This window comes from Engystomops pustulosus, chromosome 5 (genome assembly GCF_040894005.1).
Source record: "Engystomops pustulosus chromosome 5, aEngPut4.maternal, whole genome shotgun sequence".
Taxonomy (NCBI): Eukaryota; Metazoa; Chordata; class Amphibia; order Anura; family Leptodactylidae; genus Engystomops; species Engystomops pustulosus.
Genome location: NC_092415.1, coordinates 9,088,138 through 9,106,735, shown reverse-complemented (window position 1 = coordinate 9,106,735; position 18,598 = coordinate 9,088,138). Strand labels below are relative to the sequence as shown.

General features: G+C 44.2%; 1 protein-coding gene across 2 annotated transcripts in view; it reads right to left on the bottom strand.

Annotated features, from left to right (window-relative positions):
- The window catches only part of COL22A1 (collagen type XXII alpha 1 chain), a 315,022-nt gene that overhangs the window by 203,139 nt on the left and 93,285 nt on the right, over positions 1 to 18,598 (bottom strand). Inside the window, exons 1-9 of one of the 2 annotated variants that reach the window (XM_072151140.1) lie at positions 13,917 to 14,096; positions 12,758 to 12,869; positions 8,788 to 8,911; positions 7,849 to 8,124; positions 7,538 to 7,618; positions 7,046 to 7,159; positions 6,923 to 6,967; positions 6,357 to 6,419; positions 5,473 to 5,511 (exon numbers count right to left, since the gene is read on the bottom strand). In XM_072151140.1, coding sequence (XP_072007241.1) covers positions 5,473 to 5,511; positions 6,357 to 6,419; positions 6,923 to 6,967; positions 7,046 to 7,159; positions 7,538 to 7,618; positions 7,849 to 8,124; positions 8,788 to 8,911; positions 12,758 to 12,858 — 843 coding nt within the window. In that variant the 5' untranslated portion in view covers positions 12,859 to 12,869; positions 13,917 to 14,096. Of the gene's footprint in view, positions 1 to 5,472; positions 5,512 to 6,356; positions 6,420 to 6,922; positions 6,968 to 7,045; positions 7,160 to 7,537; positions 7,619 to 7,848; positions 8,125 to 8,787; positions 8,912 to 12,757; positions 12,870 to 13,916; positions 14,097 to 18,598 lie in introns of those variants that run through there. The other variant, XM_072151139.1, reaches the window with a different exon arrangement.

Genomic DNA, 18,598 nt, shown 5'->3' with positions numbered 1-18,598 from the left:
CTGTGTTACTGGAGATGAGGCGGCTGTATGTAGCTGTGTTACTGGGGACGAGGCGGCTGTATGTAGCTGTGTTACTGGGGACGAGGCGGCTGTATGTAGCTGTGTTACTGGGGGCCAGGCGGCTGTATGTAGCTGTGTTACTGGGGGTGAGGCGGCTGTATGTAGCTGTGTTACTGGGGATGAGGCGGCTGTGTATAGCTGTGTTACGGGGGGTGAGGCGGCTGTGTGTAGCTGTGTTACTGGGGGTGAGGCGGCTGTGTGTAGCTGTGTTACTGGGGGTGAGGCGGCTGTATGTAGCTGTGTTACTGGGGGTGAGGCGGCTGTATGTAGCTATGTTACTGGGGTACAGGCGGCTGTATATAGCTGTGTTACTGGGGGCCAGGCGGCTGTATGTAGCTGTGTTACTAGGTTCGAGGCGGCTGTATGTAGCTGTGTTACTGGGGGCAAGGCGGCTGTATGTAGCTGTGTTACTGGGGGTGAGGTGGCTGTATGTAGCTGTGTTACTGGGGGTGAGGCGGCTGTATGTAGCTTGTTTACTGGGGGTGAGGCGGCTGTATGTAGCTGTGTTACTGGGGACGAGGCGGCTGTATGTAGCTGTGTTACTGGGGGCCAGGCGGCTGTATGTAGCTGTGTTACTGGGTGCGAGGCGGCTGTGTGTAGCTGTGTTACTGGGTGCGAGGCGGCTGTATGTAGCTGTGTTACTGGGTGCGAGGCGGCTGTATGTAGATGTGTTACTGGGGGAGAGGCGGCTGTATGTAGATGTGTTACTGGGGGAGAGGCGGCTGTATGTAGCTGTGTTACTGGGGGTGAGGCGGCTGTATGTAGCTGTGTTACTGGGGGTGAGGCGGCTGTATGTAGCTGTGTTACTGGGGGCGAGGCGGCTGTATGTAGCTGTGTTACTGGGGATGAGGCGGCTGTATGTAGCTGTGTTACTGGGGGTGAGGCGGCTGTATGTAGCTGTGTTACTGGGGGCGAGGCGGCTGTATGTAGCTGTGTTACTGGGGGCGAGGCGGCTGTATGTAGCTGTGTTACTGGGGGCGAGGCGGCTGTATGTAGCTGTGTTACTGGGGATGAGGCGGCTGTATGTAGCTGTGTTACTGGGGGTGAGGCAGTTGTATGTAGCTGTGTTACTGTGGGCGAGGTGCTGTATGTAGCTGTGTTACTGGGGGCGAGGCGGCTGTATGTAGCTGTGTTACTGGGGACGAGGCGGCTGTATGTAGCAGTGTTACTGCGGGGATAGTGGATAGTGAGCAGGAGGACGTGTATGCACGCTGCACTGAGTGGGGGCCTCCACCAGATTTTGCGCCCAGGGGCCCCCACCAACCTTAATCCGGCCCTGCATATATACACAGTATATACACATATAGACAGTAGATGCATATATACACAGTATATAAATATATAGACAGTAGATGCATATATACACATATACACAGTATATACATATATACACATATACACAGTATATACATATATACACACAATATACATCATATATACACACAGATAAATAAATATGTAATGTATACTTACCATTTTAGGGTGTTCGGCTGTCCCGTGAGGGCGGTGTTTGGGGGGGGGGGGTCTGCGGACGGCTGCTTGTTCCAGCGGACGGACGGGGGTAGGGCTGGCATCGGGGGCCGTGCGGAGGATGACAGCTTGCTCGGGGGTGGGGGGGGTGGTGGAACGGAGACGACTTCTTGCTCTGGCAGCGGGGGGGGGGGGGGAGCTGGGGGGGGTTCGCGTGGAGCGGAGCTCGGCTCGATGTTCCAGCGGGGGGGGGGGTTGGGGAGCCTTCTGAGCGGAGGACGGCTCGATGTTCCAGCGATGGGGGGGGGGCGCGTGGAGCGGAGGACGGCTCGATGCTCCAGCGGGGGGGGCCTTCTGAGCGGAGGATGGCTGGATGTTCCGGCGGGGGGGCGCGTGGAGCGGAGGACGGCTCAATGGGAGTACTAGCGGGGTTGCTTGTTCGGCCGGGGCGGTGTTCGGGCAGGTGCTTTTTCCAGCGTGGGGAGGAGTTGCGGGTGGCGCCGGGAGTGCTATTGCTTGTGCGGCCGGGGGGAAGGATGGGGGGTCCGTGTTCGGACGTGTGCGTTTCCCGGCGGCGGAGGCTAGGAGTTGCGGAGGGCGGGTGCTTTTTCGCGCAGGGGCGGCATGAGTACTAGCGGGGCTGCATGGTGGTCCGGCTATGCGGGCGTGGAGGCGGTCAACTGTGCCGGGGGTGTGTGGCTCGGCCTTGCAGGGGAATAGCCGGGGGCGGTCGACCATGCAAGCGGATGTGTGGGTGGGGAGGCGGTGACTTGTGCTGGGGAGGCGGTGACCTGTGCTGGGGGGGCGGGCAGGTGGTAGTCTCTTGTTCCGCGGCCGGGCTTCAGGGAGATTTTGCTCAGGAAGTGAGGCACAGGGGTGCTATCTGGTGGGGGCCCCCTGGGGGGGCAAGATGGTGGGGGCCCCGGGGCTCGAGCCCCGGGAGCCCCGCCTATGATCCGGCCCTGGCCCCCCCCCCCCCCCCCTGGACATAGCCATGCGCGCACATGTTCATGTAAATGCAGCCTCAGACTCAGAGAGAATGAACGGAGAGGACAGTGTTTATGCTTAAGCTGCTGCATAATTCATTAAGGGGTAAGAGGACCACCATAATTACGATTATGGAGGTGCCAAAGGTTGGGTCCCAAAAAATAAGCATATTTTCCAACAATCTTGTTGGAAAATATAAAATCTTTGGAAGACCCCATTAAGCTCCAACTTCCTTGATTCTTTGGAGTTCTTACAGATTTTCCTCAAAGTCCCATTAAGATGAAGTCACTTTAGAAATGAACCCAACCGGGCGACGTGTCACTCAGAACATCTTGAGATGATCAACGTTTTGCTCAGAGATGGAGTATTTACAATCCTTGATGTGAACACGTTGTACACTTCATTGTGTGGCGCTTCCCTGATTTCCCCCGGGTCCTATTTGTAAATGAAAATCTGATACATGACTCATGTTGTTTAGGATCTGAGCCAACATTATTTAGCGGTTATTTCTGCCGCTGCCTACACATCAATCATCGTTCCGATCCTCGAAAAACACAAATGACTCGTAAATGTAAATGCAACTTTAGGCTTTACATATAGCGAGGTGTAAACGCTTGAAATGGATGATAATAGAATCCGAAAGTCAGGAAAAACAATTAGATGAGGGCTTAAAAATGTCATGATCGTTGAGGTATTGTTTGTGCTTTCTATGGACCAAACTTCCAAAATAGGTAGAGAAGATAAATGGAGGTACATACACATGATGCTAAAGACCCTTACACATAGTATATGAAAATTGGCAAAATTTACCAGTTTTGGGCTTGACCGACCATCCAATATATTTGGGGCTACCTGGTTCTCACCTGGTTCTCACCTGATTCTCCTTAGAGGCACTAGTTGGTGGTTCCCATAAACATTATGCTAAAGCCCCCTACACATGAGATAAAAATTAGTAAAATCCATAGATTTTTGGATGTTGTTGGTCAACTGTCTAATTGTAAGGGGTTACCTGACTCTCTTCCCTGATTCTCCTTCTATCACAGATATAGGAGGACATTAGGATTTATCATCGTGGCATGTAAAGGGACAATTTTGTTGTTTTGGAGCCAGATGGTAGTGACCAAACCATGTGGATGGGCACTATATGAGGGAGTCTTGAGAAATAGCTGTTGGCTAAAATCTTAGAGTACATCTAAGAAGACCAATTCCCACTGGTAGAACATCTACCATAGTGGCTGTGGTGGGGCACACAAAGACGGAACCTTAGACATTCGGCTCGGTGGCAACCAACTCTTTGTGTGACCTCTGGGGGGGCCAAGCTAAAAGTTTTCTGTAGGTGACCAAATTATTATAGTTATGCCCCAGCCAACACTTTCTGCGACCTCTGGGTGTCCAAGCCAAAATTTTTCTGTAGGTGCCCAAATTCTTCTAGTTATGCCCCAGCCAACTCTTTCTGCGACCTCTGGGGGGGCCAAGCCAAAAGTTTTCTGTAGGTGCCCAAATGATTCTAGTTATGCCCCAGCCAACTCTTTCTGCGACCTCTGGGGGGCCAAGCTAAAATTTTTCTGTAGGTGCCCAAATTCTTCTTGTAATGCCCCAGCCAACTCTTTCTGCGACCTCTGGAGGGCCAAGCTAAAAGTTTTCTATGGGTTCCCGAATTCTTCTAGTTATGCCCCAGCCAACTCTTTCTGCGACCTCTGGGGGGCCAAGCCAAAAGTTTTCAGTAGGTGCCCAAATTATTCTAGTTATGCCCCAGCCAACTCTTTCTGCGACCTCTGAGGGGCCAAGCCAAAAGTTTTCAGTAGGTGCCCAAATTATTCTAGTTATGCCCCAGCCAACTCTTTCTGCGACCTCTGAGGGGCCAAGCCAAAAGTTTTCTACGGGTTCCCAAATTCTTCTAGTTATGCCCCAGCCAACTCTTTCTGCGACCTCTGGGGGGCCAAGCTAAAAGTTTTCTATGGGTTCCCGAATTCTTCTAGTTATGCCCCAGCCAACTCTTTCTGCGACCTCTGGGGGGCCAAGCTAAAAGTTTTCTACGGGTTCCCAAATTCTTCTAGTTATGCCCCAGCCAACTCTTTCTGCGACCTCTGAGGGGCCAAGCCAAAAGTTTTCTACGGGTTCCCAAATTCTTCTAGTTATGCCCCAGCCAACTCTAACTTTTTGCAACCTTGAATAGTTGTCGTTCCCCCGTCTCCACTCTAATTATTTTTGGATCGTTATCGTAGAAATTTGAGACAAGTATATTAAGATTTTACTTTATATAAATATCATCTATTCTAATGTGTTTGGGGAAGAAAAACGTGCAAAATCTACCGTGAAAATATTATTCTAAATAGCTGTTAATTGTCAGCAGGTGCGAGGAGAAATTTGCTGGAAACTTGGTAAAAATATCCGTCTCATTAATCCAACAGGTGCCAATTTTGCATTTGTTCTTTGAGACTAATCAGGTCTATAAATATGAGAAGAATTTGTCAAAAATAACCAAAATCTTAGGGATTAGAATTTAGGGACTCAGATAAACGTAACTTTTTTTGAAAAAAGTTTTTTTTAATGTAGCGGTATAGCAAGTACCCCAAGACTGATCCTTTGGCAAATATATTGTATGATTAGAACCCTATGGATACATTTGTCAAGTGGGCCTCCTTTTTCATGAGGAGCCCACCAACCCATCCCCCCCCACAAATCCTTACACTTTGGGATGGTCTTTTGCATCTATTTGTGGTCATTTAGGACAATGAGGCCATGAAGAGATTTTAATGGCCCCGACCACCTTGACCACCTGACTATCAAGTGCAAAGATGCAAATTTTGGAAATCAGAGAGTAATACATTGGAGGGATCTGTGAATTTTCAACAATTTTAAATTTCTGGTGGTCCAAATTGACAAAATCTTTGAACATTATTTTAAGATTTTTTTTTTGGTAAATAACTTAAAACTTTGGCACAGTTTTCTTACCTGATCACCTTTCTCTCCTTTGATTGATATGACTTTTCCCTGTAATATTTAAAAACAGAGAGTTCACAATTTTTTGATTTGCTACTAAAAACCAACAAAACTTTGGTGGAGAGTTAAATTTACCAATTTCAAGTAACAGGCTCTAGATTTTAAGAACAAGTTATTAAGACCTAGTTCCAACCCTGGATCATATGGTTGGCACAGGACTAGCTCCACTTCCACCTTTCCCGATTCCCCTTTATGATGAACACCGTGGGAGACGAGAGTCTCGGTTGTGACTCAACAGTGAAAAAGATGGGATTGTCTTTGAGTGCAATGAGTGAGTCTTTAAGGACCAAGAATTTTACATCATAGTAGGGAACAGAGAGAAGAGGGATGAAGAGGAGGGATTTGGCTCTGGCCTGCGGATTATGTGACCCGGTGAGGGAACCTGTCCAAAAATGAAGGCTTAAAAACTTAAATTTTGCTATTTTTGACATAAGTATCTAGAGGGAAGATCGAGTAAAAGTGCAAATTTTATTATATTTCTAACAAACTAATATTAACAATGGGGGCGGGTCGAGATAACCTGGGGGCGGGTTGAGATAACCTGGGGGCGGGTTGAGATAACCTGTGGTTCCTTAAATGTTCCCTTATTCTATTTGGGAAGATATCGAAGAAGAATCCTCATATCTTGTCTCTTGTAGAGACAAAGACCACCCCTTGCTCTGGATTCCTACAATACACATACAACCCACTAAATTGTATGGGTCGGTAATACTCAACTTCTCCTGCGGAGGCACTGTAGTCATTTAGAACTCATTTAGAGCTCATATATGAATACAATGAAATTATTTCTAAAGATAGGTATAAAAAAAATCATTATAAAAATTCCAGATACTTACAGCTTCCCCTTTTTCTCCTTTTGGACCTGAAGGTCCTATTGGCCCCTGACTTCCGGTGTCACCCTTAGGGTCATCAAAAAGAAATGAATTACCAAATAAATAATTGACTGATTGAATCTTATTATTTACTGAATTTTACAGAATAAACGGATATAAATATAAATGTTTAGGTAAAAAAGTTTTCCCCAAAAATAAACCTTACTTAAATATTGCTCTTATTCTAAAAAGGACGACCCCGCACCAATCCATGGAGTAAGTCTGAGGGTTGAGTTACAATATTGGACACAACCTGACAACAGGGGGGGCTCTGTTTTAGCAGCCATTTCTTTTACATTCCGTTAAGCCCATAAATAACAAAAATCAAAAATTTCAAAAACCTCTTCCTATCAATCAAGCTCCGTTAATTTTCAGAATTTGCGATTCTTTTCAATTCCAGATTGTCTTCTTCCATTTTTTTGGGCATTTTTGGAAATCCTGAAGCATCATGTGACTATAAGTTATGGATACTGGTAACAGAGAACTTGAGTCAAGAGTAAAAGATGACCTCTGTATACAGCTGTACTCACCTTAGGGCCCATGGGACCTATTGGTCCTGGAAGGCCAATGTCCCCCTAAATATAAGACACATGCAAATTAGTAGTTGACATGCAGGCGGGACACAACACACATACAATGTGAAACCACCTTACCTTCTCTCCGAAAGGGCAGTGTGAGCAGTTAAGGGTGCTCTCCGTGCCCCTGTGCTCCGGAATAGTGGGGGTGGTTATAACTGGCGGAGGCTCGGTGACCACACTGACCACACACTAGAAGGAGGAAAGATAGATGCCAGTCACCATGTTGGTCACCAGCTAAACCTATGGTGACCTGTAAACTACCCCTAACCCAAATGTTGGATGTTTGAGCATCATATACCACCAGGGTCAACTGTGTGCTCACCCCCCGGGGTCATGCCATTCTTAAGACCAATGAAATAGTAATCAAAACCGCCTAGTAGTCGGGTAGGCAAAACCTACCTCCACTGGAGGCAGCCCGTTTATGGCCCCTATGTTTTATCTAAAGAGCATTTGGTACGTTGAGGACCTTGTGGTGCCACCAATAGGGTTAGGTGCCTGTTAGGTTGTAGCCCGTTATCACATTATAATGGGCTACAACGGCCACTCTCTACAGATGTAATGTCTCACCGGGCCACTGGGAATATCACAGCAGGTCTCGAGCTCGGCGTGGCGCGAGTCACAGTATATGACGATCCGCTGAAGATCAAACTGAAAGACAAGCAAACCAAACAATGCATCAGTGACATTCAGTCCTATCCTTCTGTCTGGAGTGCTGCCGTTTCCATTTGGTTTACCATTGAAGGACCTATTGCCCGGTCTAGTATGTTTGTTGAGCTGCTTAGGTTTTCTTTTTGTATTTATCTCTTTATCTATAGAGCAGCTCTCTACCGAATGACAAAATAACAGAATGTATTTCCCGTGATATTTTCATAACTCACATCCACAGGGACGCTGTCGTACAGACGTTTGCCGATCACGGTCTTCCCCTGGATGTCGATGTTTTCCCGTTCCTCGATGGGTAGTGTCATGACCAGCTTGCAGTCGATGTACAGGGTGACGGTCCTCGCTTGCACACTAAGAGCGATCTTATGCCAGTTCCGATCAAACAGTTCACCGACTTGGCCACTACGGAAACTGGCCCTGACTGCGTCCTTCGTGACTCCCACCGAGCTGTACTCCAAGGCCTTGTTCTCTCCATCGAGTCTCAAGGACACCTGTGAGGAAGGAGTAAAATAGCTACAAGTATCAATCCAGGACAACTGGGGCATTGACCATTGATATTCATTATTGGCTCCAACCTCAAAAATATCTTGGGAACTTTTGCCATGTTTTCGACTACCTCTTTTAATAGCAGTACCCAATAGTGTGGGACTGAGCTTCTTTGGACATACCCTTTATCATCCCCAAGGAAATAGACACTAAGAGCCTCCAATTTAGCTTGTATTCCACTTGAGTTCTGAGTATTGGGTTAGAACTGAGCTCACCATCCACTCCGATGGACCATTACAACACAAGAACGGTTGTAAAACAGCAATTTGCATTCTTCTACCAGGAACAGAATCTAAGGGGACTCATTGGGTCTCAAAGGCTTAAAGAATCTGTGACCAAGTAACGGTTTGGTAGTGCCCCCTTTAATCATCTCCATGCTGTGTACAAGGAGACCTTATCTGTCACGACTGCAGTCAATGACTGTTGTCTTCTACTGTATGCTATGAGCTCCCCCCGGTGGCAGTAACGGACAGAAAGAATTTTATAGTTCAGTTGTTTTCCTAGATTCTAAATCTTTATTCAATTTTTTAGAACCTTCCATTAAAAAACTGTTCTTTGACTCTCAACCCATAACACTTTTGGATTTTAAGGGTTATACATTGTATTACCTGTGGGATCCCGTACTTGTCTATAATTTGCCAGATGTACCAATCTTCCCTCCTGGAGGCTTTCCTGAATCTAAAGGTGGTCACAAACGCGTATTCATCTGGTAAACCTTGTGGGAATATGTCCCTGTGGGAAAAGGTAAAAAATATCAGGTTACAGGACTTGATTTTTTTCAGAACGTAGAGGGAACATGACATATCTTATACCCCAACAAGTAATGGGTGAGGGGACCAGAATATGGCGGCCATCTTAAAAGAAAGGATCAGGTTTCAGATCACAAAATATAAGAATTGTCTCAGAACTCCATCAGATTTGTAATGTCCCTTGTGGTTCAAAGTTATCTATACAGGCACTGCAACAACAACTGGGAGCGTCCATGTGATACACAATTGTGTGACATAATGCTGCTGCTCTGTGTGATAACTTAAGGTGATTACATTCTACATAATAACTAACCAAAACCAACATTTCTCAAACTTAAATCTTCTTCTATTACAAAGGATTGGGAAGTAAGAGTTCTCCTTATGGGAACTTGCCAATCAAAGGGATTTTCCCATGAAAGAAAAGACTCAAGTGTGTGGACGGGGACTCTCTAAGCAGACACTTCAAGATCCCTGTGTGCTATGAGATGCTGTGTGCTGGCAATGTGCTTAGATTATCAGGGTACAGGGTTTATCTACACTTTTATTTATCTTCTGAACATTCTATTAGTATCTGACACAAAGAGAGAGATGAGACAGATCAGGGATGAGAGAAGATGAGATAAATGAGATGGATATAAAACACAATGACACTCTCAGCTCTGCTAACTCACCTTTTCAATAAAATACAGCATCAGCTCTATTATAAAGAGCTTATCTGTCTGTATCTTGTAGAGTAAGTCTCTGCACACCGCTGCTTACTAACAGCAAGTGCCTGTGTCTGAGCCGGTCTTGTAATGCAAAGGGAGAGGCAGGAGGCAGAGAGCACTGCAGTGTGCAGATAGGAGAAGCTATTCATGAGGAGGATCCGACCATAGTCAGAAGATCTATGGTCAGATACAGAGACAACCAAAATTGTATTCAGCACTGATAGAGACAGGTTGGAATTATAGCTGTGAAATGCTGGATTTTTCTTAATAACAGGGAATTAGAGAATGTGTTATTATGTTGTCCTGAGTATATTTAAGAATTTTTCCTTCTTGGGAATACCCCTTTAAGGCCACCTTGCAGGCAAGTGGAGACTTATAGCCATTGATGTCCCATTAGGGGATTCTGAAAAATATCCAAATAAGTTTTCTAGGATGGGATAAGGAAAACATAGCCTCCTTAGCATCAAGCATGACTCTCAGGAAGCCCAAGGGCAGGATAAAAGTCAAACCAGTATATACTGCCAACTGTAGACAGCACTGTTTCGATGAGGTAGCGTCCGCTAAGTACAGCATGATGAACTGGTTTAGCCGAATGAGAGACTTTTGACTAGGGCCGGGAAGAAAGAATTCTCTGTACTTTACCAATGAAGGCCGCCTTGCAGGTGTGTGGAGACTTACAGCTATTGAGACTTTACCAATGAAGGCCGCCTTGCAGGTGTGTGGAGACTTACAGCTATTGAGACTTTACCAATGAAGGCCGCCTTGCAGGTGTGTGGAGACTTACAGCTATTGAGATTCCACTGGGGGATTCTATTAAGAAGAAAATTCTGCATTGTGATATACAGTCTTGTATCGAGGACCTCTGACACTGAACTGAGTGCTGAAACTCTCAAGAGGGGGGGTTATTGCGCCTATTCCACCCTCTACTTTGGTTGGGTGTGGTGCAGGGCCGTTCAATGGGCTGATGCAGGAAGGGGAAATTTGTCATGTCTGTCCATTATCCCATTTCCAAGATATTCCCATTTTAATCTATATGCTAATGAGGCAGTTGGTGCACTCAAAATGTGCCCTTAGCACCCGGGGCACTGTTAGTCCTGCCTAAATCTCTTTTAGTGTCGTCCGATGGTCTTACAAGACAAATCCCCCACTTATCTGACAGAGAGGGGAGTGATCCAGGCAGGAATATCAGTGCTCCTGGTGCTAAGGACATGTCTCGGGTTCACCAACTACCTCATTAGCATACGGATTAAGATAGGAATATCACAAAAACTGGACTTCCTTTAAAGTCTGGACTTCACAGATGACATCAGAAACTAACTCCATGACATGTGGGTCACTGTGACATCATAAGTGTTTCAGTGTGTAATCACAAGCGCAGTGCCACCCTGAAATCACCCACGAGTCATGTGATGTCACAGTCTACGACATCACAAATAAGTTTCCGACCGCTGTGACATCACACTTCTGCTGCTGTGACTTCTGCTGTGTGTTTTAATCGGGAATCTTCCTTTGTAGGTCATAGAGGTTAAACTCCTGCTCATAATTGTTCCTCGGAGCTTCCCGTAGAAGTCGGGACATAAAGAATATGCACAATACATAACACAAGGGAGACATCCGCATGCCGGCCATATCTGTGGATCGGTTGGTCGGTGACATCACTTGCCGGCCTTCTATTTATTTTGGAAATCTTGATGACCAAACCGCCGTGACATCGCAACTTTTTATACTTTTTTACGTTTTTAACTATTTTTCTATTTCTATTTTATTATTTTTTTTAATCATTTGAATGATTGATGTTTATGTTCTTGGGAAGTTTTATTCAAACTTTTTTATTTTATTTTATTTTTTTACAAATCCCTGAAATATGTGTTTAAACATCCAGTGAGGGAGAGGTCAGGGGGATATTTCCTCTAAACTTCTGTAGGATTTCTTTTGTCTGTGTCTTTTTCTCTTCTCATTTTACGCATATATTAACATTTGACTTTCCTTCCGCCTGGCACACAATAAATGGGGCACGGTCAGTGTTTTGTGATGGGGAATTAGGTGGGAGTGAAGGAATCTGGCATTGACTCCGTTATTTTGTGATATGAATTGGGGAGCGTTGCCCTTGGCTCAAATACTAGAAATCATAGTGTGTCAATTGAGGTCGTTGTCTGGGACAATCGGCCAAGGTCAAGCTTGAGGAGCCTTGAGATGACCAGGTCCTTCAAGGAACATTTCACTAGTCAATTGTGCCAGATTGTCCGCAACAGGAAATCAGACATAACTTTACGCTTGTGGCCCTCAAACAAAACTCCCTAATAGGTTTCCCAGTTTGGAGGTGTCAATCATTATGTAGTCTTATCACCTTCAGCTTGGTGCCAACCTGGCATTGAGCTGGAGACTTGCGTCAATAGAGATAGATTGGTTAGTGGAGAATGAGGTCTGGCTATGATTCCAGAAACAAGGATCCCATTCTAATAAGTGGATGGAATTTAGTCTAACATCTGATCAACGTGTGGTTCAAACCTAACAATGAGCTGAAGACCTGGGTAACCAGAAACGGACTGAAAGGAGCTAAATCTGACCACCGAACCCCCTTGATCCCAGAAACAAGGATCCTATTTCCCTGCCTGAATTGGATCCAATTGCTGAATCCACCAAATAAAATTTGGTGCAAACTGGACATTAAGCTGAAGAAGTAGGTAACCTGAGATAGAATGAAAGGTAGGAACTGGGGCCTGACTGCTTGGACCCCCCAATGGTCTCCTTATTCCCGATATTGAATAGAGTGGTGCCAACCTGACATTAGGTTGAAGACTTCAGTAACCAAAGATGGTTGGAAAGAAACTGAATCTCACTGTTCAAACCTCCTCATCTGCAACAGCCTAAAGCGGATAGAAAGGCACCAACCTGGTATTGGGATGAAGACCTGAGGAACAAGAGACAGACTGGTTGTTTCTGCCCTAGGAAACCTCCACCAATCACAGAACAAGAAGTCCTGATTCCATGCCCCATTGGAGTATGGTGGGACCCCTGTCTTTATGATAGGTGGTATTCTCTACAGGCAGAGCTCTACTGCACAACAAGCCGTCCCTTGTCCTCTGGATGTAAATCTCTTATGGATAATGTGAGGCACTTACTCAGTTCTCTGCACGATGGGGAATGTCCCGAGGCGCACGTAGGAGCTCTGCACCCCGCTCTCTCTCCCTCCGACCACGTCCTTTATATTAAATAATTCCATGAGGTCAAAACCTGAAACAAGAGAAGATAGAGAACAGATCGATCCACAGTCCAGGACAAGAAAAGCTCCACAGAAGGAAGGAAGAAACTGGGTCTCTGGAGCCACCTAGATTTTTCTAGAGCTCCATACATAACTCTACCTATCCATCATCCAGTGGCATAATGTGAAGCCGATGACCCCAATCCAAAGTCTATAATGTATGGTTTATAGAACTAGTCTTCTCTTATGGAAAAGTGACACCTTATAGACCCCCTAAGCTTCTTGGACCCGTCTATCTATCTATCTCATATGTATGTATCTATCTATCTATCTCATATGTATCTATCTATCTATCTATCTATCTCCTATCTATCTCCTATCTATCTATCTCATATGTATCTATCTATCTATCTCATATGTATCTATCTATCTATCTATCTCATATGTATCTATCTATCTATCTATCTATCTCCTATCTATCTATCTCATATCTATCTATCTCATATGTATGTATCTATCTATCTATCTATCTATCTATCTATCTCCTATCTATCTCATATGTATCTATCTATCTATCTATCTATCTATCTCCTATCTATCTCTCTATCTATCTATCTCCAATATATCTATCTATCTATCTATCTATTTATCTATCTATCTCCTATCTATCTCCTATCTATCTATCTATCTATCTCCTATCTATCTATCTCCTATCTATCTATCTATCTCATATCTATCTCATATCTATCTATCTCATATCTATCTCATATCTATCTATCTATCTATCTCCTATCTATCTATCTCCTATCTATCTCCTATCTATCTATCTATCTCCTATCTATCTATCTATCTATATATCTCCAATATATCTATCTATCTATCTATCTCATATCTATCTCCTATCTATCTATCTATCTCCTATCTATCTCCTATCTATCTATCTATCTATATATCTCATATCTATCTATCTCTATTTATCTATCTATTTTTCTATCTCATATTCTCATCTTTTTATCTATCAAAATAGGAATAAATCTAATGTAATGTAACAATGTTGTCTGCGCTATTTGTAGTCTTACAATTATTTGCTGTCTCTGGATTTGCTCTGGGGCTACATTTCTTCTTGGAATGACTGAGGCTCCTGACCTCTGCTCTGCTGTGAAGGTCGCGCTCCAGGATACATATGGATATTACTCATTTCCCTAAGTTCTGTCCTGTTATGCAGGGACCGGGCCCCGCCATCAATCATGTGACTCCCGGGCCCCCGCCATCAATCATGTGACTCCCGGGCCCCCGCCATCAATCATGTGACTCCCGGGCCCCGCCATCAATCATGTGACTCCCGGGCCCCCGCCATCAATCATGTGACTCCCGGGCCCCGCCATCAATCATGTGACTCCTGGGCCCCGGCGCTGAGCACGGAGGGTCCTTCCTATAAAGGGTTTGGTGGTTTATGCAAAACTGAATTAATGTCGGGATAATTAGAACATATGGTGAATGTAGATCTCCTCCGGGTCCATTTATCTATATTCCTTTCCTTAATGTACAAGGAAAGGTCCGGATAATGGAAGGGGAATTAATGGGATTCACCAAAAAATTATAGAAAAGCTGAAAACTAGAAGTACATCTTCCTTCCTCTAGGTGGAGCTCTAACATACTGTACTGTATATATGTGTGTGCTCTATGGTGCTCATAGAAGGTGTTTCCAGGTCACAGCGCTCCATGTGGCCAGACAGGGTATTACAAGCATATATCCCATTGTATAGGATGAACTCCCATTAATGCATTGAATAGATGCCATTTTTTATGTAAGCGCTACAGTGCAGTATTATGATATGTTTCTTCTTTACATGGCGGTATTATGTAAGCATTATATGAGCACTGTTTGGCACCATTATGTTATTACTGATTGGTAGTTTTAGGTAAGCACCATATGGCAGCATTTGTTAGTAATGACTGGTATTGTAATGTCTCTGTTACTATGTACAGTATTATTGGATGTGCACTATGTGGCAGTACTACGAAGCCAATATCTTCACAATGTGGCACGTTATCACTCTAAGCAGCGTATGGCAGCATTATGTGACACCATTCTGCACATCAGCTTTATATAGCGTATATCTGTATACTATATGGCATTTTCAGTCCACATTATATGGAAGTTTTATAGTAACGCTGCAGTGTGCTGTATGTCTGCACTAGTATACGGGCACTGTATGGTGGTGTTATATCATCATTACCATGCACAGACATGGAGAGATGTGTGATCAGACCTTTTTATATGTTGTTAGTAGCAGCAGGACTGTGAAATATGGATTTATATTCCAGGATTGTACAGGAGTGTGCACCGGAGTGTGTCCTCACACAGCTGTGATCTTTTCTTTGCAAATTGAACAGCCCCACAACCCCCATCCCTCTGTTCTGTGGTGCAGTTTTAATATTGAGCCAGATATCACAGTCCTGCTGCTATTAACAACATACACAAAGGTCTGATTACACATCTCTCCAGGGACAATAGCTAACACTGGCTGCAGAAAGCACCGATCACAGGAGAGTGAGGACACAACCCCAGTGAATTTAGAGATGCTGTAATCCTGGAATATAAATGCACATATAACAGTCCTGCTGCTACTAACAACATACACAAAGGTCTGATTACACATCTCTCCAGGGACAATAACACTGGCTGCAGAGAGCACAGATCACAGGAGAGTGAGGACACAACCCCAGTGAATTTAGAGATGCTGTAATCCTGGAATATAAATGCATACATCACAGTCCTGCTGCTACTGACAACATACACAAAGGTCTGATTACACATCTCTACCTGGACAATACCCAACATTTGGCTTCAGAGAACACAGAGAACAGCAGTGGAAGGACATGCCCCCTGTGCACTTGGAGAAGCTACAATCCTGGAATATAAGTGCATATATCACAGTCCTGCTGCTACTTACAACAAACACAAAGTTCTGATTACGTATCTCTGCAGGGAAAATATCTAACACTGGCTGCAGAGAACACAGATAACAGCAGTGTGAGGACACCACCCAGTACACATAAATATGCTACAATCCATAAATCCACAGTCCTGCTGCTACTAACAACATACAGAAATATCTCATCACACATCTCTCCAGAGACAATACCTAATACTGGCTGCAGAGAGTACACAACACAGCAGTGTGAGGATACATCTGAAGTGCAAATTCAGAAGCTACAATCCTGGAATATGAATCCATCTATCACAGTCCTGCTTCTAGTGACATCATACATAAAGGTCTGATTACACGTCACTCCAGGGGCAATACTAAACACTGGCTGCAGAAAGCACAGAGCACAGCAGTGTAAGGACATGCCCCCAGTGCACTTAGAGAAGCTACAATCCTGTAATATAAATCCATATATCACAATCCTGCTGCTACTAACAACATACAGAAAGATCTGATCACACACTTCTCCAGGGACAATACCTCACCCTGGCTGCCACTGTGTTATAGCTATAGCGCCATCTAGTGGACATCCAGTCTAGTCTCTCTTTTAGGCACGGATACTGTAGATATGTTTGTGTTTTTTTTAAATTTTAATTAAAAATAAATTTTTTTGCATTTCTTCTCTATTTTCTCTCCAGAAATCCTGGTGCAGACACTGAACGTGGTATAAGACGAGAGTCACGTTCTATATCCACTGGTGTCCAGATGGTTCATTCCCTATTTATAGTCCCCACTTATTTCTGGATATTACCCTCCATCATATCAATCCTCCTGCTGAGAAACATTGGGATGAATGTGTAAGAAGTCACGATCAGGTCCCCCGGGGGCAATTATCGGCTCCTCTGTCTAATACTGACTGTAATGAAGGAGTCAGATCTCCCGTCACTCGTGTATCTACTGACAGATTATCCGGGGTAGGTAATACATGACGGACGACGCATATTACAGCTCATTCGTTATGTCATTTTCTATTCATTTGCATAATTAGTAATTTGGTGACTAATCACCAGGCATTGGAAGATTTAAAGGGACGGATCACTATTTACATTGGCAACGTTGGTTTACAACCTTAAAGGGTTTGTCCACTTTGATGCTTTGTTTTTATACAATTTTCCAGTATACTTTCTGTTTTCTAGATCTCTGCTTGCTGTCATTCTATACAAAGTATCTATGTTTACTTTTGCTGGATACAAATCTGTCCATGGTCATGTGATGTCACACAGGTGCAGCTGTGTGACCATGGACACATTTCTATCCACTGGAAGTAAACATAAAAAGCTTTCTATTGAAGGACAGCAAGCAGAGATCCTGAAAACCAGGAGGAATTGATACTAAACTACATTGGAAAATTGTATAACTTTTCCTTACACAAGCCATATCAATTATGTGCTGAAAGTGGACAACCCCTTTAAGATTTACATTCAACTTTACTTGGTCAATCAGGAGGAGTCCTGTTTCTATAGGAATATAACCGCCCACTGTACGGAATGGGGGTGGAGCTTATGCAGATATCGCTAAGTGGGAATTCTGGGAGGATTAGTGGGCATGCTCTGAGCTAAATGGCAGCACCCATGAGCCAGATCAATTTTAATGTGACCCACAACTTTGAGTGCGATTGGTCCCAGCAGTGATCAGGGTTTTACTGGCAGGGGTGATTGAGCCGGACCAGTACCAGTACCCAGACTTCTAATAAACTCCAGGGTCAGGTCTGGGGAACCGAACCGGCAAAGCTCGGTATGACACAATCCATATCAATTATGTGCTGAAAGTGGACAACCCCTTTAAGATTTACATTTAACTTTAATTGGTCGATCAGTAGGAGTCCTGTTTCTATAGGAATATAACCGCCCACTGTACGGAATGGGGGTGGAGCTTATGCAGATATCCCTAAGTGGGAATTCTGGGATGATTAGTGGGAATGCTCTGAGCTAATGGGGACATGTCCTACAAATGGGGATATTTGGGGGGACGGCGGCTCCGGATTGATTGGACTTTATACAGATCTCTTTGTCTAGATAAAAACTGGACAGTAAATCACAGGTAAAAACACAAATAAGACAAGAAAATTAGAATATTTATTGTAGTTCTATACATTACATTACTGTGTTACATATCCTGTTTATATTTGGATTATTATTTGTATACATTGTAATATTCTGTTTTGATATTATTTTTATGAGAACTTTGACATTAACCTCTTACCCCCCCCCCCCCCCCCCCCCCCCGTATATATTCTGCTACTTTATTGTCCCGCGTGAAGATGAATTGGAGAGCTGAATTAAAACATCGGCAGATCCTTCTTATAGAAATATATTGCTTTCAGTTTTGTTTAGACAAAATGTATATGGAGGGGCGGAATAAGACCACCATGGGCCCGGGGCTGTAGGAATATTAGGGCCCCTACAAGTCTGGAATCGCTTCCTACATCTGGTACTAGAATCAGCTTCTTGGGGAATGGAGGAGGAGTCCCTTCTACTGCTTTTATTCGATGGTTTCAGGACCTTTGGAGGACCTTCAAAAGGTCCTAAAACAGCTCTTGTGTACATGTGTATTGAGAGCAGGAACAGATGTAGGAGGATTTCATGGGTGATGGTCATTCTCAGTATAAAATATGGTGGGTAGTTTGGAAAGCCATGAGCCACTTAGAAGACTTGGGCCCCCGGGCAACTGCCCAAACTGCCTGCATTATAATCCACTACTGTGTATACATAAGACCCAATAAAATTGAATTGTAAAAAAAAATGATATATATTATTATTATTATTATT